Source organism: Trematomus bernacchii, unplaced genomic scaffold (genome assembly GCF_902827165.1).
Source record: "Trematomus bernacchii unplaced genomic scaffold, fTreBer1.1, whole genome shotgun sequence".
Taxonomy (NCBI): domain Eukaryota; kingdom Metazoa; phylum Chordata; class Actinopteri; order Perciformes; family Nototheniidae; genus Trematomus; species Trematomus bernacchii.
The window spans coordinates 3,828,161-3,849,833 of record NW_022987797.1 but is presented as its reverse complement, the minus strand read 5'-3'; the positions used below and the strand labels follow the sequence as shown (position 1 = coordinate 3,849,833).

General features: G+C 40.9%; 2 protein-coding genes across 3 annotated transcripts; both read right to left on the bottom strand.

Moving 5' to 3' along the window:
* Positions 1–1,848: 1,848 nt before the first annotated feature.
* pde12 (phosphodiesterase 12) lies at positions 1,849–7,793 on the bottom strand. The gene is made up of 8 exons (XM_034149940.1): positions 6,741–7,793; positions 5,783–6,207; positions 5,180–5,285; positions 3,659–3,803; positions 3,327–3,405; positions 3,111–3,233; positions 2,781–2,986; positions 1,849–2,259 (listed from the first exon to the last, which is right to left on the bottom strand). The coding sequence occupies exons 1-8, from the start codon at positions 7,289–7,291 to the stop codon at positions 2,140–2,142; spliced, it is 1,755 nt and encodes a 584-aa protein (XP_034005831.1). The 5' UTR covers positions 7,292–7,793; the 3' UTR covers positions 1,849–2,139.
* A 538-nt stretch (positions 7,794–8,331) lies between these two features.
* atp6ap1la (ATPase H+ transporting accessory protein 1 like a) lies at positions 8,332–21,369 on the bottom strand. Of its 2 annotated transcripts, XM_034149931.1 has the most exons (9): positions 21,218–21,360; positions 15,260–15,304; positions 14,406–14,428; positions 13,209–13,291; positions 12,222–12,290; positions 10,500–10,654; positions 10,132–10,182; positions 9,613–9,850; positions 8,332–8,754 (listed from the first exon to the last, which is right to left on the bottom strand). In XM_034149931.1, exons 1-9 carry the CDS (start codon positions 21,331–21,333, stop codon positions 8,497–8,499), a joined length of 1,038 nt encoding a protein of 345 aa, XP_034005822.1. In that variant the 5' UTR covers positions 21,334–21,360; the 3' UTR covers positions 8,332–8,496. The 2 variants fall into 2 exon arrangements, with proteins under 2 accessions (XP_034005822.1, XP_034005823.1); XM_034149932.1 differs by lacking the exon at positions 15,260–15,304 and having other exon boundaries at positions 21,218–21,369.
* Between the last annotated feature and the right edge of the window lie 304 nt (positions 21,370–21,673).

Here is a 21,673-nt window from a genome sequence, read left to right as displayed (position 1 = left end):
TCAGTCTGAACAGAATTATTTGTATAGGCTACTTTATAAATAAGGCTGTCACATTGGGATTGAGATCCCATTAACAAGTGAGTATTGAGTAGCCTACTATGCAAATAATAACATTACAAATAAAATACAATGCATATTACGTAAGAAAGTCAGACCTAAAACCAATGAAACCTCCATCCACAATTAACCAATTGACCTATTAATATCAGTGTGTAAGTATAGATGAGAGCAGTGGCGTAACTATCGACCGTGCAGCCGGTGCAACGCACCGGGGCCCAGAGCCGGCCAGGGGCCCATTTTTTTTATATATATATTTTCTTTTCTTTTTTTTGGGGGCGCCAATGGCATTGACCGGTTCACGCAGTCTTTAAAGTAACCAAGCAACCTAAATTAAACCATATATCGAGCCCGATCGTCGATTTCCAATTATTTAATGTAATTGTTTGCCTGTCTGGCCATCGTAATCGGGCTCTTTGAAGATCCAATAATCCACGGTTTTCTTAAATTTCTGATCGGATTGGCAAAAACTTCAGAATTTGTATTGACCGCCATTCAAATGACAGCGTTGTTTTTCCCCCAAAAGTGGGCGGGGCCGTAATTTTCGCCCAGAAGTGACGTAGGTGTTACTCTCATCTATTTTGAAATAATACTTTACCTGGCTGGAACCTGCAGTGAGATGAGTGTTTATTATTTTAATTTTACAAGACAAATCAACCGGTGTCCGGTTTGCTGGATGACTCTGGGGAACTTGACCACACGCCCTGCCTCTCGCCTCTTTCACTGACACGGTGTGTTAAAAACCATTGGCGCATTAACTGAAAATAAATGCTAGTTTTTATACTAGAAAGCAAAACGGGATAGATGTTTAAATACTTTTGAATTATTGTTTCTTGATGAAATGTCATCAAGACTGTCCCACCTAATAGCGTAACTTTTATTTACACTTTTTGTTACGACACAATGGTTTGTTCTTAACACTAATCCCCGCCTCTTCCCTACTTCTGACCAATGAGAGAAAAACAGCGTGGCGATGGAAGGTGACGCCACTGCACTGGAGTTTGACAGCTGACAGCCAGCCAGTGTAAATATATCGGTCCATCGTCCAACTTTCAAATCACTTTGACTTTGGTTAAAGTTTTTCTCGGTCAGATTGTTTGACTTAATTGTTTCTATTTCTTACCAAAAAAAAATCACAGAAACATTTACAACCTCTTTTGTTGTTGTTGAAAATATAAAATCAAAAGCAGAGCCAATAATATGACCAATGCTTTGAGCAAGACTTTATTTCAAACAAAATAAACACATTTAAGCACCACTCACTGAGCAACTTGTTTGGCCAAAATAAAAATAAATGTAAAAGTAATAATAAATAACTTAATACGTTAATAATATATGTATTTCTTTACCCTATCATTGGGTCTCGAAACCATTAAGAGTCCATGGGCCGTTCTCATTTCATCAAATTCCCCTCCTCGACTCCTATCCTCAAGACTTAGTCCCGCCCACAGGAGATGCGAGCGGAGGAGCCGAGGAGGGGAGCCGAGGAGAGAGGAGGGGAAGCAGCAGGCGGTTAGAGAAATGAGAACTCCTCTCCTCTGAGCGGTCATTTTAAAGAGACGTCCATTAATGATGACAGGAGGCACAGCAGCCCTCTGTCTGATGGACAGATGTGTTCATGACGACTTATATATTTACTTTGAATTCATTGACAGTGCGGTATAATGAGACAACAAGCTACAGATGCGGACACACACACACACACACACACACATATATATTTATATAAATATATACAATTTCAGAATCAAACAGAGCACTCTCATAATAACGTAACACTATCAGAGACTGGATATTACATTTTACATTTAATAAAAATAACAAACAATGTGCAGCATTTCAGCTCAAACACTGAGTATCAGTGATTAAAATGTATTATTTATTGTACTGTAAATATTACAATATTAACAGTACATTTCATATTGTAATTTAAAACAAGTATTTCCTTTTTTTTTTTTACAGTTAACCTGCAGGAACACATCTCCATGCTCAGACTTTATTCTAGTATTAAGAAAATCCAAAGTCAGGATGTGTTTGAGGGAGAAGCCTGGTTCTCTAGTCTTTGGTTCAGGAAGTCAGAGGTCAGGGGTTCCAGCGCAGGTCACAGATCAGGGCGATGTGGTCAGAGGGGTGAGCGACGCTGGGCAGAGCCTCGTAGGTGGTGACCTCCTGGTGGCTGGGCAGAGGAATCACCTGCTCCACCTGCAAAAACACAGATACTGTCATTATATCTACTCCCCTACTTTAGTGGAAAATGAAATTCAAACTTCTGTACAAAAAATGTTTCCTACTTCTGTATACAACCAGAATTTGGTTTCAAACTAGTTGCAATGACACACATTATTCATAGGACTACTACTCTTACAACAATATAATGTGTTAATATTGATTTCACAGTGGTTGCGCTAACATCATAGCTTGTCAATTTGTTTTCGTCATCTACTCCCATTTGCATGTATCATGTGGAGCGTAGGGCAGCATGTGCTCAAGTGAAGGTGTTTCTGACACTGTAAATAGTTAGATTGTGTAGCGATAAAAATAATGGTTTTAAATTGCTGCTTTTTGATCGGTAAATTGCGACCTCTTAGTTCAAAAATCAATAACAAGTATACTCCTAACTTGAGTATTTGCCACACTAATCTGTCAGTGCTATTAGTATCAGTGGCCCTGGCAGCACTAACAGTAATGAAGTGACAGTATTAGCTTGACTTCAGTACTAGTACCTGCATGCTGTCCGGCTGTATGAAGATGTAGTCCAGGCAGCCATGGAATCCTCCCACGTAGTTGGTGTAGGCCGGCTGTCCGTACGCGCTCAGCAGAGGGGGGAGGGCAGAGAGCAGCTCCATGCTGCAGGACTCCTCCGGCCCCAAGCTGCTCCAGTCTGCGTGCTGCAGAGGAACAAGAGCCTCGCTGAGCAGCTGGAAAACACCTGCAGACAGGAAGAGGAGACAAACAATGACTCCGCAGCTTTTAAATACAATATGAAGTCAATGAAGTCTATGTGCTTTGGCTGAATTAAATTCTGGCAGAGACCGATGTTGCTGTGGAGTTACCCGAGTCAGGATGTGAGTTGAAGTCTCCACAAAAGATCAGAGGGGCTCCAGGTGCGACCTCATTGATCACATGATTCAGGTGTTGCAGAGCCACGCCCATCTGGACCAAGCGGATGCTCCCTCCTTCAAAGAAATTACATTTGTTTTTAGAAATGTGTTCTTGCACTTTGCTCTTTTATATCAGGTGTCTTCATACAGAGGAGTGAGCTGTTTTACCTTTGGGGAGCCAGTACAGGTGAGTGTTTGCCACGCAGACCTTCCTGCCAGGTTTACTCACATCCTCAAGCACACTGACCTGAAAACAGTCACAACAACAATTTACAAAGACAGCCACAGTGTGTCCATTTGACAGCATTTTGGGGGGGGATTTGATGATTTTGTTTATTTCTTTCGATTAATTCATTTGCCTATTAAATATTTGAATTAACAAAACTACCTAACCCAATTCTCTAATGCCAATTAGAGCTCAACGACTACAAGCCCAAAACTCTACTAGTATGAATCCTCTTTTGAATGATTCTGGCGGTGCAGCATGTGAGCAGCCGTACCTGCAGGACGGTGGTCCTCTTCAGGATGTTCTGCTTCAGAGCCGTGCTCGCAGAAAGATTCTCCAGCAGCGCAGAGTGGATTGGGTCAGAGGTTAGCGCCTCGCTCAGCGAAATATTATGACTGCTCAGAAGCTTCAACTTTGACCTAAAAAGACAAAATGATGCACTTTTTAATTACGTGACTTAAAGTGGACCTATCATGCTATATTTAAATTATATATTGTAGGGCCATACCTATATAAGGTATATTTATACGTTTCTGTTTTCAAAATACCAAACAGATCATGCATTTTAGCCATGCCTCATTTCGCTCTATGTGCTGTTTGCTGTCTACGGGTCTGATTCTGCTGACCACGCCCCCCTGCAGGAGAGGGGAGACATGCTCTGATCAGCTGCTGGGCTGTCAGAAGAGGGGGAGAAAAAGAGATCTCCGTCCTCCGTGTTTTATTATATAGAGTTGTTATTCATTTGTTTTAAAGCTCAATAAATAACAAAGAAGACCTTTGACCGGCACTTTTCTAATTTTGTCCGGAAGATTTAAACTTTAACGGACATCTTGACCGGCGAAAGGAACTGAAACTGAAACTGCCGCACGGTCCCCTCGTTCCTTGGAAGAGGTGGAGAGGTGGGTGTTTGTCATCTGCTGGTGGACTAACCGGAGAGAATTACAGTGCTTGCCTCGACGGGGAGGGATTGCATTGAATTAAAGCAGCGGGAGCAAACGCTTGCCTCGGGGAGGGAGAAAAAAAAGCCACAGCGGAGAATAAACAGAAGGGTAACCATGGTAACTATGGGCGGGAAGTCTTCTTCGCTGCTTTTGTGGCAGACTACAGCGGCACTTACAGGCCTGGCATATGTACTACAGCGTCTCCAGCGGCAATGGCCGGCCGTGGCCCAACCCCACATTCCCCTGATAGGTGGAGAGTTGGCCCAATAGCCGTAGCGCCACTTCTGTGACGACATAGAAGTGTTGAAATCTGGATCAGTTTTTATCAGATCCGTTGCAGCCTCTTTTTTTAGAGATTTGGGTATGGAGGAAAATAGAGAGGGTTGTGTTTTCTGACACTTGGTGAGTTCCCTGGAACACCGGGGACACATATTCATGTATAAAAGACGTACAAAAGTGCATTTTGCATGATAGGTCCCCTTTAATATAGGATTGAAAGGTTTATTACCATCTAAAAAAACAATATAAAATAAACACTAAGAAAATATAAGGATCAGATTGCAGCTTTGGTGGGGTAGTCCTGTGTTATGATCAGCCTTTTGCCCCTTCAAGTGTAGCGACTGTATTGGACAATGTACTTCTGATCAAGCCCAACCCGACTTTTACTGTCTCACATTTATCCTCTTTACCAAGGGGGGCTGTTTAGTAACAATCCTATCCCAATCAACCTGCTTTTAAGTGATGCACCACATTTATACCTAAAGTTAAGTTTTGGAAAAAAGAACGAGGCTTTAACAGAAACTTAAAAAAACTCCGAAGGCATTTTCTTCAGTCCGGGTGCTGGTGGACCTGACCTGCGGTAGAATGTAGCGAGTCCTTCATGCTGCCTGTCTTTGGTTCTGAAAACACCGTCCAGACCGAAGGCATCGAGGGCTGGAGTCAGACTGTTAACAAACACCCCTAAAGAGACCAGGGAACATGAAGAAAGTCACACACAGGGTTTCCAACCTTTTTCAAATAAAAATTCAAGCATCTTTCAAACATTTTGCTGCACCTTGGTAAATAACATATTCATATGCATCATATATACAGTATACTTTCTGCACCCCTTCATCAAGTTAAAATTAAATGCTTTTGTACTAAACAACTTAAGTTATATTTTTGTGGTAGTATTCTACAAAATGGTGACAATTAAAAAAGGTAAACACAACAAAAATGTAAAATGTGACACCTCTGTGTGTGTATACTCGGCATCCCATATAATCAAAATGTTAAGCAGCTAATTGCAAACTGAAGCACATCGCAAACCTTGAAACATTAAAATTCAACAGTTTTGAAGGAATTCCAGCGAGCGTAGCAACCCTGCATAAAGAAGACTCAAATATCCACCAGATGATGGTACAGAAAAAGATGGAGGCTAGCTTTTTGTATCAACTATCCATTTCTCCAGTTATTACCTTTGTCCACCTCCTGCAGACAGATGATGTCAGCGTTGTACCCGGCGAGCTCCTTCTTGATCAGGTTCTGCCTGTAGTCCAGCTGCAGGGCGTAGGGGGCGCAGTACGGGTAGAGCACAGTCTTGGACAGTTCTGTCTGGGCGTAGATGTCGGCGAGGATGTTGTACGACACCACCCTCACAGACGGCCACTCCGCCTCTTTGAGAGTGTACGCGTGCCTGTTGTCGAACGTGCACACCCCCGGTCCGGCCTCTATGGCCGTAGAGAGGAGCTCCTTGGGCAGGCCGCTGCGTCCTCCATCTTTCGGAGTGCAGCACAGTTTGAGCCTGTAGCCGATGTCCTGAATGGACGGAACGTGGACTCTCCCACATCCTACCTGTGTCCACTCGCTGTCCTGACCTTCAACTTCTACCGCAGCTTCAGTGCTATGATATAAAACATCAGAGAGAAAAATAATAACAAAAAGGTGCAGAATTTTTCATATCTTCTTTGACTTTCTTCTCTTTATGCTGCCCAATTATATAAAATAAAAAGGAAAAAGACCAACAGATTTGTTTGCTTCACGGATTGTATTTTCTCTCAGATCCTGTCTTTTGTTTTCAGAAGTTTAGCTTGATCTTATTGGCACAAGTCTGATTACATACCCAATTTCCAGTGCTGGTAGTAGTGTCTGAGTCTACAAGAAATACTTGCATCATAATTTGACAAACTGACTCCTATACTGGAGTAAACATGACATTGGATTAAAGCCTGATCATTGCTGGATTTGTAAGGCATTGTAAGGAAATTACGTTTGATGTTGCAAATGTAATCTTGTTAATTTGTCAACAAAATCACGAAACATACTACCCGAAAGACGTTACTTCAAACACATATTATGTATCTAAAAGTACTTTGAAAGTAACACATCCCTTGTATGTGCACACATGTTTTGGCCAATAAAGCTGATTCTTCCTACCTTGTGTTTGGGGCATTTTCTCTATACCACGTGAACTCGCAGTCTTCCAGGTTCCCGAACTCTATCTCCAGGTTGGGGCAGACGGGGAACTCTGCGAGCAGGGACGCGGGGAGCTCTGCGTTGGTGAAGGAGGGAGTGTTCCTGCGGACAGAGTACTCCACGTCTCCCACCTGCAGCACAGCTCCGTCCCGCCACGCCTCCGAATTCAGCGACATGTCGGACACCTCCTCCCCGTTGTAGTAGAGCTTCACCGTGACCACAGGGGCTTCTCCCGGCGTCTCTCCTTTCTTTTTCTTTGACTTTTTCCCCTTGTTGTGGGATATCCTGGACAGGGTCTTTCCTAGCGGCTCATCCTGGTCCCGCATCATGTTTCTGTGGCCGCCGTCCAGACTGAAGGAGATGGTGAGTTTGGGCTCCCCGGGGAGGCACCTCACCACGGCGGGGTTCATCCTGCCGAGGAGCCGGCAGGCTCCGGTCACAGTCCTCGGTGAAGAGACGAGCAGTAGGCGGCGGGGGAGAAGTGTGAGAGCAGCGGAGAGGCGGTTAAACATGAAGACCCGGCGGCAGGTAGAGGACAACAGGGAAAACTACACTGACGGTAAACTAAGTCATGTCAACGACCAGCGACAGGTAGAGGACAGCGGGGCAAACTACAATGACGTTTAACTACACTGGCGCTAACCTGCACTAACGTTATTCCACATTAACTTGAACCTACACCAACATTCATCACCCACGCCGATAACGTCAATGACAAGTAGAGTGCTCCCTATTCATATGACGTCAACAACTGCCCGACACAGTGCTAACCCTTTATATATACAGTCTATGTGCTAACCCCATGGTGCTAACCAGCAAGCTAACCAGAAGAGAACACCACCGAGTGTTATTCACCCTCCAGCTGTCTGATTCAAAACTAAACAACACACAGGATTCAGAGATATAAAACCCTGCTTAAAACATGTTTTTTTTTTAAATATTCACAAACAATGTTATCTGTCATTTCTTTCCTTAGTAAGTCATGCCGGCCATGCCGAGCGTCTTCTTCTTCTGTAAAATGTGGCTTATTAAAAGCGTGCCACTGCCACCTACCAGACAGGATGGACATAACACCAGTCGATTTTCTTTGACAATATTCTTATTCTTTGATTTATATGGTTATGATTTGTATTTTGATAAATGAATCATATAACCATGGATGGGGGATAACTGAATACTGAGCCTACCGGGTACAGAAGACCACATTTTCAGGATAATACCCAAAACAGCTACAAAGAGTTGTAATTGACCAAAAATATACATAAAACAGCTATAAAAAGACACAAATTCACTACAAGAGACACTCAACCACGGAAACAAATCTACAATGAGATGTAAAACAACCACACAAAAGAGGAAAACATTGCACACAGTCTCTGTAGGAGACTTGGAGGGGCCTTTTGAAGTCTATGCCCATCTAAAAATGTGATTTTCCCCGCTCAGTAACAACAAGCACAGAAAAAAAACAACTAAAAGGAAAAATGTCCTTTGTAGAGAAAACAGATCGGAACCAAATGTGATTTTTTATATTTTTTTATTAAATTAGTTATAAAGACAAATGCAGATATTAACTAGCAGGCAAATAAAAAAACACTATAAATATATATATAAAAAAGTCTAACCCCGAGCTGAAAGTAAACCATTGCACCAGCAGTTTATAATCAGCTCTCTATCTCTTTTTAAAGTGTAACAGTCTCTAAATATCTTCTTTGCTACACTACAGAATATTTTTCTCAGCGTCGCTCTCCACACAGCAGTGTTCGGGCTGTTCTGGGCTTTGGGGGAAGTAGACGTCAGCTTTGTGTTCGTCCTCGTGCTCGATGTGTTTCAGGTGGATGACCATGTGCAAGGCATAGGCCAGCACCAGCAGCAGGATGAGGGAAGTGACCAGCCCCATCAGGATGGCCGGCGTCATGAAGGTGGCGCAGACGGTCGCCGGAGAGAATCTATCGGAAGTGATGTTGAATGCCTGAATCTGTGGAGGGGATGAAAATAATTAAGAAAAGTATATGTTCCTTTCTTATTTATCCTTATTTATTGTCACACAACGCAAATAAAAGAAGAAAAATAGCATCCAATAATATTAACTTAGTTCTGTATGTAAATCCGAAAGCAGTATTCTTTGAAAAAAAAGCTAATTTTATTCCTGTTTTTATATTTTCAAATAATAATAATAATAATAATAATAATAATAATAATAATAATGGTAGTAAATCATTGATTTTGAGATTTTTAACAGTTATTTATATAAATATCCAGCATCATCATAATTCATTTGGAGTCCTGTTTTTGTCTATCCGATAAATACAAGTTGGGGTAAATATTACCTTAATAAAAGAATGTTCTGTGTAATACAGACTGATTTATTTTTAGAATTAACCAAAGCAATTTTTTAACTGTAATGCTAATTACACAAAATATATTTTTATATATTATATTACATATTGAGCGATAATCTGGTTTTCATCATCCATTTCTAAATAAATACTAATATGTCACGGTATGTATTGTAATATTGTAAAATATTTATAGTAGTTGTATATTGTAGTACAACTTACACATTTTATCTTAACTTCTTAGTTAAAATTTGATTTTACTTCATATTGTCTTCTTATTACACATTTTTACTTTAACTTAATATGTTGAATAAATATTAGATTGTATCTTTGTAATTTGATTTTATTCTAAAATTGAGCAACTGTCAGGAAACCTATTCGCCCCCTGGGAGAAATAAAATATTCAGATTCTAACTAAATATATTTTAAGTTTTATCAGATCTAAAGTTACAAACCCTCTTGAATCTGAGACAGTGAGTCTGTTAAAATGAGGGTACCTGGAAGTTGGTGAAGGTGAGGCTCCAGCGGTGAGCGTCCTCGCTGCTGGGCAGCAGCAGGGCGCTGTAGCGCTGCAGGCTGCTGACGTGCAGGCAGTGGTAGGAGGAGGAGGTCGGAGCGTACACGTCGCTGGCGTTGAACACTGCCTCCTCAGAGGAGTTGTAGCGCACAGACACGCTGTCCACCGAGAACCACCACTGACCCGAAGACTCGTAGAAAGTGTTGGACAGCTGCAGCCTGACACCAGCGAGAGGGGAGGAAACAACACTTCATTTATCCTAACAGCTGCTGCTTCAATGGCTGTAGACAGTTGTGGAATGTAACTAAATACTTGATCCATTAAGAACTGTGTGCTGATTATACCTCTGTACTTCTACTTAAGTCATTTTTACTAGTCATTTTTAACTGAAGACATTTTTTTTTCAGACAACAGTATTTCTATCATCTACAATGTCGATTTTTTTACGATCTATAATTATAGTTATTTGCATAATCAGCAGACAAATGTTATGACTGACCTTATGGAAAGGCCTCTCAAATCCTCCACATCTCCAAACCTCATGACCAGCCTGTTGAAGATAAGCAGACAGAAAGACATCTTTTTACCTTTTTTTGGAAATGAAGCAAAAAAAGGAAGTATTGTTGGACTTCCCTCATTAACATCCTTACTTGAACATACTTTATTGCTATTAAAGTATATATTTTTCCATTTCTTAATGTCAATTATTTGTGCAATTTCATTTGATTTTTTATGATAAATAACTTTTGTTTGAGGAGGGATAACTTTTTTCAATACATTTGTAATTAACATCAGAAAACAGCCAACTCTTTCTGTTTCTGATGCTATTACCAGGTTGGTGTGCATCAGACAGGCGTTTGAACGTACGTGGCCTTGTCCTGACGGCAAACGGACTGGCTGGTGTCGACAGGGTTCTGAGGAGAGAACGCTCTCTCCGTCAGGTCCAGCTGCTTCTGCTTCTCGTAGCGCAGAGACAGCTTCCGGGCCTGGAACATGACGCACGGCTCCCCATCCGACATCACCTGGCGGGGATATTTAAATATGAGTTAATACAAAATTAATTTTCATACCACCACCAATTGCAATACAATTGTGTTTTTTGTGTGTTATCTATACAAAAAATAGGTATTATTATAGCTTACAATAACCTTTTTGGTTCTCTTGGGGAAGTTTATAAGCTACCCAACATTATATATATATATATATATATATATATATATTAGGGCTGGCAAGTTAACGCGTTAATAACGCGTTAACGCAAAAAAAAATTAACGCCACTAATTATTTTAACGCGATTAACGCATGTGTATTTTTTGTCCTCGGCCGCCCCGTAGTTTCAGAGCGCATCGAGTTTAAAATACCATCTACAAGCTGATGCTGACAGCCCCGCTCCTACCGCCCGCTTGTGGCAGACCACACTTCCACGCTCACCGGCAGGACCGGACTGGCCATCGGGAGGACCGGGAGGGTGTGTATGTGTGGCGCGACTCGCGCGAGCGAGGCACACCTTACGTGTTGTTGTTGTTAGCATCTGGTGCTAGCTAGCTGAGCTAACGGATATAAGGAGCTGTTTCAATGACATTTCGCCGACAACTGCGCCGAGCACTTGACTTTATGCAGGTAGCCAGACAGTGGGACATTGTACGAAAAGTCAGCACACTCAGCACGGATAGTACGCGCAACATGATTGCAGCGTCCAGGCAGCTCCCGTTGGAACACACACACACACACACACACACACACACACACACACACACACACACACACACACACACACACACACACACACACACACACACACACACACACACACACACACACACACACACACAACACACACACACACACACACACACACACACACAGTATTATTGTATGAGAGAGGTTCCAGGTTGAATTGAGGCGAATATTTGTAATGTTCACAGGTTGTTGTGTTTAATATTCATGAGAATATTTGTCATTGTTCAAATGATAATAAACAAACATATAAAGCATATTTGTCCACTCATATGTTGATAAGAGTATTAAAAACTTGAAAAATATCCTTCTAAGGTACATTTAGAACAGATAAAAAATGTGCGATTAATTTGCGATTAATCGCGATTAACTATGGACAATCATGCGATTAATCGCGATTAAATATTTTAATCGACTGACAGCCCTAATATATATATATATAAAAAATAAGCTTCTCCTTAACACATTTATGCATCAATAATAATTACACAATAGTAAAGTAGACAATTCATTACTCTGAAATTGGCCCTTGAGCACTTGGAGTTTTGGGACATTATGTAGATTTAGATTTTAAATTTAGTAAAACATTTTAATGCAGGACTTTTACTTGTGGTGTTACTTACTACTTTTACTCAATGGATCATCTGATGATCATTTGTCCAGGACTTTGAATATATATATATATATATATATCTCATCATATTCTTGGAAAACTTTGATTTTTCCACCAAGAGCAACATTTCCAGTTGACCTAAGATGATCTCTCATCACCTCATTTTAGAAACGCCTACAAAGATTTGAAGGATTGGAAACTGCTACTGTGAACAAATGTGGTTAAGGTACTATCACCACCTTGAGGGGAGGAAAGGGAACTGCAATTCCTGGAGTCTGAAGTAACTTCCTCCTTGACACATCCGCAGTCTGTAGAAGGAAAGAGACAACCATTGAGAACAAATACTTTTGTATCATGTGAAACACCATTACACTTTAAATGCAATTACGCATGCCTATATAATAAATCAACAAAGAAGCCTGTGTGGTTTGTCAACAGTTAGTATATTTACCTTTGCATCACTGTGAAGCAGATGTTTTTATTTTTGTTTTAGTTTAGGTTAAAGTGGACCTATCATGCTATATTTGAATAATATAGTGTAGGACCATACCTATATAAGGCATATTTATACTTTTTTCAAAATACCAAACAGATCATGCATTTTAGCCATGCCTCATTTCGCTCAATTTGACAATTTCTAGCTCTGTTTTTGCAAGGGCTGATTCTGTGAGAACAGCACCATCTAGAGGCCTGGCATATGTACTACAGCGTCTCCAGCGCTTTCGAACGGCAATGGCCGTGGCTGTCTCCTCCTGATTGGTGGAGTTGGCCCAATAGCCGTAGCGCCACTGTCCTGACGTCAGGACAGTGTTCAAATCTGGATCAGTTTTTATCAGATCCGTTGCAGCCCCTTTTTTAGAGATTTGGGTATGGAGGAAAATAGAGAGGGTTGTGTTTTCTGACACTTGGTGAGTTCCCTGGAACACCGGGGACACATATTCATGTATAAAAGACGTACAAAAGTGCATTTTGCATGATAGGTCCCCTTTAATATTGATCCTGACTTATTCAATGCCTTCTCTTTTTTTCCTTCCTCAACTGTTTCTAAGAAATGACTACTTAGCAGTGAATTCAACAAAACTCTCTTTCACTCTGTCTTACTTTTACCTATGACCATTTTGAATGACGGATTAGAAATGTTGTGTTTTACCACCAGGTTATTGTTGTTGTTTATTGTGTGTTTTTACCTTTTATGAGTTCTATTTTGTTCTTCAGTAAGTGTTTACCTGCAGTCTTCTTTCTGTCTGATCTGCCGATACCAAAGGCTCCTCCGTCCACATCCCTCCATCACTCGGAGCCATCTCTTCATCTGCAGAGACAAAAACAGGATGAATTCTCTCATTTTATAAAAACCAATCATGTATAGGTGTTATAGTGCACGTTAAATTGAAATATACATATCTCAAAACATTTATCTGAGGTCAAACATTTCAGGTTTCAACAACAAATAATTATTTTATTTTTTATTTTACTCAAGGTTGCACCACACAAAATAAAAAATATTACTCCTATTACGTCTACTGGCCTTTTACCACGCTTCAGGTCAGCATAATACATACTTACTTAGTTCATGCCTAACTATGAGTGGCACCTGATTCCAGCTGACTCATAATATCGGGTACTTATATATGTATTCAAGTATTCAGGGTTACACATGCACCTGACACATTAGATGTACTCATTACTTATACATTAGATTTAAGTCCTGCATTTAACTGCAGGGAATTTATTGTAATGCTCTGCAGTTGATTTGTTTGTAGTCAGTATCATTATGTCTGCATCATGCTACCCCATCTACTTATGTGTGTAACTATTGCTAACATTTAGATTCATCTAGCAGTTGGGCACAATTGTACTAGCATGCAGCTGTAAACCAAAGTGCTGAAATAATGTATGCATGTTTGATTAAATTGTTATTTTCATTCAGACAGACAGACAGACAGGCAGACAGTCAGACAGACAGACAGAGACAGACAGACAGACAGGCAGATAGGCAGACAGACAGACAGACAGGCAGATAGGCAGACAGACAGACAGACAGACAGACAGACAGACAGATAGGCAGACAGACAGACAGACAGACAGACAGAGACAGACAGACAGGCAGATAGGCAGACAGACAGACAGACAGACAGATAGGCAGACAGACAGACAGACAGACAGACAGACAGACAGACAGACAGACAGACAGAGACAGACAGACAGACAGACAGACAGACAGGCAGATAGGCAGACAGACAGAGACAGACAGGCAGATAGACAGAGACAGACAGACAGGCAGACAGAGACAGACAGACAGACAGACAGACAGACAGACAGACAGACAGGCAGATAGGCAGACAGACAGAGACAGACAGACAGACAGACAGACAGACAGACAGGCAGATAGACAGACAGACAGACAGGCAGACAGACAGACTTACCTTGTATGAAAGAGACAGCCCCACTGTGAACAGAAGGAGGATCAAGACATAAAGTTATTTAAATATAATATAAGGTTTCTCATTATATCTGACAGCATCCTCAGTTTTTTATTAAATTTGTATATCTGCAATGATATTTTTTCTTCTCAATAATGTTTTCTTTTTATTCTCATTTGTGCATCATCTCCATTGGTTCCTTATCTTTACCAGCTGGTCATTAATCATACTTGTTAGAAAAAACAATATACTGTATATCCTCCACACCAAACTAAAACCAATAAAACAACATTTTACTTGTTTAAAATAACAAAAACATATACCTTTAAAACAAAATATCCTTTGCTGACCGTGCTTGTCAAATCTATTTTAGAAATAATAAAATATGTTTCTGAAGGGATCTGCACAGTTAAGTATAAATCAGTAAAATAATAGAAAATAGAAATAGAAAATGTTAAAATTCCCTAAGCAAGGATATATTATTAGGCTTAGAAATAGAAGACAGTAGGTAGATGTCAGGGAGATAAACCTGTGAGGTGTTTGACTTCCCAGAATGCATCTTGTTTTCGTGCCATGACCCACCTGGTGGATTAGTGTGTCAGACAACAGAGATCAGGCTGAGACCATAGACTGTATATATAATGACTGAGAGAAACCACTCTGACCCAGGTTGTATTTTCTAGCATAACATATAATGGACCGAGACTTCGATTATAATCATTTATCACCACTGCTCTTGTTGCTTTTTGTAAAAAGAAGGAGCAGATTGAGGTTTTATGTAAAGAAAAGGGAACGAAAAGGATAGAGCTTCATTACATCCTAACGCCCTGAAACCTGGGTTCAAATCCAATTATTACCTCAGCCAATAAGAAGGATATGTTCTCTTTGGTTTGGTTGTCCGTCTGCGTTTTGAGGAAGGGTGGGTCAGGAAACATTTGGTTATATTTTGGAGCAGATCCAAATCGTACGTTATTATTTATTATGAGGTTAACACAACAAGACACAATCGTTTGACAGTAGCAAACAACTCTACAAATGTCAACAGATTTTGGGAAAAAATGTTTCTAAATTCTTCAACTTAAAACATTGAGCGGGATCATTTTACTGCACAAGTGGTTTGTCTTTGGATGATCAGCAAACACAACCAATTCACTTATCTGTACATCTAGCAAAGAAGTATAACTTTTTCACTATGAACGTTTTAAACATTGTTGGTAGGCACTGTTATGTTGCTGGCTGTAAAAAAAAAAAAGGAACTTAAGATTTAAATTGTGCAATTTTCCAAAATCACATTGGTTTCTCATACAGCATCTCTGTAAAGTATGTGTATTCACTCTCTGTCCTAAACGGCTTGTTGGAGCTCCTGCCCCCCCCTCCCTGTGAGCCCAGTGTGCTCTGATTGGTCGGGACGTTGCGAGGCTCGTTGCTGCTCGCCGCTGCGAGGAGCGGACAGGTTTCCGGGTCGGCGATACAGCGAGACAGCGCGAAACTCATCCTGAGCACACACAAACACTCACAGCCGAAGTAAAAACAATAGCCGCGTTCACACCAAGTACTTTGCCGTACTTAGTGCCGGCACTTATTACCCCAGGGCATTTAGTACAGATCGCGTTCACACCGGAATAAATTCCCTGAGGGAAGATTACGCAAATGAGCCGCTTACGTCACTTCGTCTTCTTCTGCTTTGGGTTTACTGGCAGGCCGCAAACAACTTCACGGCGTATACTGCCACCCGGAGTCCCCGGCCGGAAGTCCCCGGAGTTGGGGACTGGCTTCAGTAGAAGCTGCTGGGACTCCCAGCAGCTTCTACTGAAGCCTTCCGAGTAAATCGCCAGAACGCCGACACCTCCTCATCTCCACCGCTCCCATGTTCTCTTTTGTGTTGCCATAAGTTAGTCTCTCTGCGTTTGTGCGCTGGGCGAATGCTAATGCTAATAATGCTAATGCAAGGATAATAAAATGGCGGCTCTTCAAAACATTTCAGAGAGTTACGGGGCGTGGTTTGCAATTCGCCCAGCCAATCAGAACTGGGGCACTTTTTTCCCCCAGGAAAGTACCATCTCTCAGCAGGCACTAAAAATGGGGGTAAAAGTTCCCGGCTTGAAGTACTCTTTTTGGTGTGAACGCGACATAAGGGGTACTAACGGAACTAAACACGAAAAGTACGGTGAAAAGTACTCCGGTGTGAACGCGGCTAATAAGTGTGGCTTTATATTGAGTAAGAAAAAGGTTTATAACGCTGTGAGAATGGGTCTGCGGAGAGCATTTCTCCACGATCCCAACTCGTCTATTACCAGCGTTCAGGGAGCTCTATGCAAGTCAATGGGGACTCCCTGTTAGTTAGCCAAGGGATCCTGGTATGTGAGGTGCGCCGCGGATTGGTCCATTTGGGCCAATCCGGTCATTTGTTGTTGATTTGGGTGTTCACACGTCACAGAACCCAGGAAGCAAACAATGGAAAATGAGAAATGTCCAACGAGGCGTTCTGGGGCAGCATAGACAGGTATTTTCTGTGTTAGAGCTTTACTCCCTACAGGGTGTACTTTGAGGGTTTGTGACTCTGCAGACCGTTTACATGCATACAAACCTTCATAACACACAAGGGGATGGGTAATAACCGGAAAAGCATGACATGGGCCCTTTAAATAACCCTCCTGCCTAGAGCTTCTCTTTGTAAGGGAATTTATATTTTGCTCATGCTCTTTTCATTTGAGGATGCTAAATGCTGACAGATGACCGGGGTGAGGCTGATATACTGTGTATTGATGGATGCTGCTGTTGCTATACGCTTCCTCCACAAATGGCCGCAACGCCCCAGAGTGCAGCGCGGTTATTATTGCTTATTAGTCCATTCTTTGTTCGTATTTAAGTGTTGCTGATAATACTTTCTTAAAAGAGGTTTAAATACATTAGTTTGACTGGTAGTGAAGTATTTTCAGTGTTGAATTGGTGCTTTTACTCAAGGGAAGAATCTGTAGACGGTGGTGGTTTTCCCCAAGAAAAAGTTATGTTTTTAAATCAAATATATATGCAATTAAAAAAAATGGTTTTAATGACCATAACCGTGCACACAAGCTAGAGCACTTTATAAATAGATTCAGTTATGCTCTCCTCTTTTACATTTTCAATCATTCATCTTGGCTGCTGCACATTTAAGAGAGAAAGGTAGTGAAAACGCCAATGTTTAAAATTAAAACAAAACTCTTGTTTTCTTGTTCTTAGCCGGGTTCTTCTGCCTTTCAGTAAATGTAGAATACATTATTTTCATGTTACATTATATGTGTTATATGTGTGTATTATTTAGCGCAAGACACATAATCATCAAATCTTACCCCACTCACTGACAGCGGAGAACATTTTTTTTTAGCTTCTCTTGTTTACAGGGTCAGAGCACAGGATTGTGGGATTGCACTGATTGCATAATAACACACAAAACACACACACACACACACACACACACACACACACACACACACAACACACACACACACACACACACACACACACACACACACACACACACACACACACACACACACACACACACACACACACACACACACACACACACACACACACACACACACACACACACACACACACACACACACACACACACACACAAAGGACCAGGTGGCTCTCGGTCATAAGGAGATTTTGCTTCTCCCTAATTTTGCCCTCAGAGCATCTGTACACTAAAAAAAGACCAACAACACACATCTGGTTTTCTGCAAATCCAGCACACACAGAAAAACATCAGGCTCTCTTTAGTGCTTTGTTTGGGACAACAATATTATACAATACTGAAATCTAATGATTCTGCACAAGCTCAGATCATTGGTCACATGTTTTTTAATGCCCAACACGATTTTATGTCTGCTACTATGATAAAGGTTTGGGAAAGATCATAGGTTAAAGAAAGGTCCCCAGTCCTGAACCCTCATGCACAATAGAACAATAACAACCATGCAGCACATTGACGTACGGAAGTAACTTTGATGTGCAGTGGCTAATTCATAGACCAAACATAACGAGGAGGTGGAGAAATAGAGTCACTGTATGTGTGGGTGTGGAGTTTTAGCCAGATATACGTAAGGTTACTTTTAACTAATACCTACTTTTAATGTTCAGAAAGCTCTTTATTTTTCTCATACTGCCTGTGCTGCAGCACCTCTTTTCACCCTCTGTCTGAAACCAGAGCCCAGTCTGCTCTGATTGGTTAGCTGACAGGTTGTTATCGTTCAACCGCTTAGAAATGTTCCGCCCCTTAACCTATCACGGACAATGTGTTGGAGCGCTAGCCAATAGATAACCGCAGTGACGCGTCCTAAAACCCCGAAGTAAGTTAGCATTTTTACCACGTCCGGTTCCTTCGACAAAAAGCAATGCAATTTCTCCATAGGATTTTGGAAAATAGCTCGAAATAAGGTCTGTGTTTGACACAAATTGAAGAGACAGATCACGTTTTGTTCTACGACATTAAATACATCAGCAGTGACCCCGATGGTGATTTTTGAATTTGAGTTTACGTGTCTGAAAAACGATGGTTGTTAACATGTGGCTGAATAGGACCACAGAAGTTGTCCAGGCCGTTTTACGTCATTACACCGAACACGTAAAACACTCCCGCTAAGTTTGTTTGCCCTGTTCTGCTTGAAAGCAAGTACCTGCCTCCTGCAAACTGTTCAAACAAACGCTTCAACTTGTACCATTTAGAATCTGTATGTTTGAATATGGATCTTAAGTTGGCGTGACGTTGAAGTAGTGACCCTGCTGTAGTTCGTTTATAGCATAACGTTAGCATTTTGCTTCTGGCGACTAGATTTATGAAATCGAAAATTATAAAAGTAGGGTAGACATGTGGATATTATCCGGCTTGAACAAAACGTGATCCGTCTCTTAAATGTGTGTCAACCACAGACCTTATTTCGAGCTATTTTCCAAAATCCTATGGAGAAATTGCATTGCGTTTTTGACGAAGGAACCGGAAGGAGTTTACTTCAAAAAGATTTGATTTGCGCACATCACTAGCTCTCATCAGTGTTGTTTCCAGCTGCAAACAAGCTCCAATAAACATCCTGTTTCTAACAGCACAAAGCAGGCAAATGTGATTGATTGACCTTTAGAGATTAGCTGCATTTAACCAATCAATCAACATTGATCAATCCCAGGGGGAAATAATGTTTTGTCACAGATGCACTATATTAGAATAAAATAAATAATATATTTATATAAACAGAAGTTGAAGTAAAGATGTGTCCCTGTAGGCACTGGGACACAGCAGCTTTAGCAGCTAATGAGCAGGGTATTTCCCTCAGGAGATGTTAGAGACCATAACAGGAGATGTTAGAGACCATAACAGGAGATGTTAGAGACCATAACAGAGCTGAAAGAGAGTGAATATTGGATCTACATTCATCAGATTGACAAAACTGGGCCTCCAGTTGGATAATAATGTTGCCCTCTGTCTGCTGTTTACACATTTGACTCCACGAGTGTATTAGGTAACAATCTGTAAAATATTTGTTTACGTCTGTGACCAAATGAAATGTTGAAATGTAGTTTGGTTATTTATATCATATTTACTGCACAGTGATTTATACTAACACTGTTATTTGAGATTTTAAATCTATTTTCATATCATGAATAGCTTATATTTCTAATTGTCAAATCGTTGTTTCTGTTTTCACAGTCAACACGTGTTGATGTATCTGTTTGTTTATATGACAGGCTTCTTAGATGAACCAGAGTGAGCTAATCTCTAACTTGGCAGGAAACAGAGAATAATATCTCTGTTAAGCGAATTCATGTCGTATAAAAACACAGTCTAAAGCTCCACCAACAATGCAACATGTGACATACCTAACATAGAAATAAAATATATGAATGTTGTATAAAAACAAACAGTTACCACTGAGTACATACTGCCATTAAATCAACAATATTAGCAATGGCAACAAACACAACATTATGAAACTATAAGTACACACGTCCATGCATGATGGAAACATGATTGGGAGAGATTTTAGCAATGAGTTCATCTTGAATTTAAAATCACTAAAGCTGCAGAATCTTTTTCTCTGTACCCACCTATTCAGTCATCTTCGAAGCACCTCTAACTAACTTGCATGTATTATTTTACAAAGTGAGTTAGATTGTTTTATCTATTGATTAAATAGATTGAGTACGCTTAGATCTATTTTTGTTAGATTTTATGAATTACTCTTTACATCTCATATCAATGAATTAAATACTCAATAAAGGAACACAACATGGTATCTAACTGTCGCAGGACTGTAATAAATCTGAAGGCTATTTTATGCTAGATTTAGCAACTATTGGAGCAAAAAGATTCAAGGGCTTTATGTGTCATATGCTACAGCGAAAGCTACTTAAACAATGCAACATACTTAACATACAAGTAAAAGACATAAAATAGTGCAATTGACAAAATGGTTCAAGTAATCTGCAGGATTGAGGAATATACGTTCATATAAAGCAAGTGCTACTATCACTGTAAAGGAGTTTGTAACAAAGGAATGGATTAGTCTGCAGAATCATTTGAAAAGGTCTAGCCTCCTATGCTTGCTTACATACCCTAGCTTTAATTGATTTTTGGGGAACATTAACGCAGAATGCGGCTTTAAAGAAAGAACACACACACAGACACACACACACACAATTAATGAAACTGCCCTCAGGTCATCATTAATCTGCGAACTGCCCGAGACAAGAGTCAAAGATTAGAGAGTCACTGGAGGTCATAAACAGCAAGCATCAAGGTGCACCATCATCCCTTTGTCTGCTCCACCTACCTGCCAGCAGCTCGCGGGTCGAGGCAAGAGGACGGCTGCAGATGGAGGAAGAGGAGCGAGAGGAAGAGGATGCCGCAGCTGCAGCGTTTCCATGGTGGAGCCATCATTGCTGTCATGACCAAAGCGAGATGCCAGCACACAGTTTCCCCCACTCTCCCCCTCTCTCCCCCGCGTAATCTCCTTTAATCAGCCCACCGTCTCTAAACCCCCCTGACGGACAGACGCATCAGCCAACCAGGACGGAGCACAGAGAGAGAGCCCCGCCCCTTGCATTTCGAACATCAATTCGGTCATAATACATTTCATATCTGCAGATTAAAGGTCATCCCAATGACAATACATTAGAGTGCAGAATAGAGGAATTAATAATCTGTGATTGATATTGAGGTTTTTCAGCGCCATCTGGTGAACATTTTTTGAATCTGCAATATTTCAGACAAACACTGGTGGTTTGTT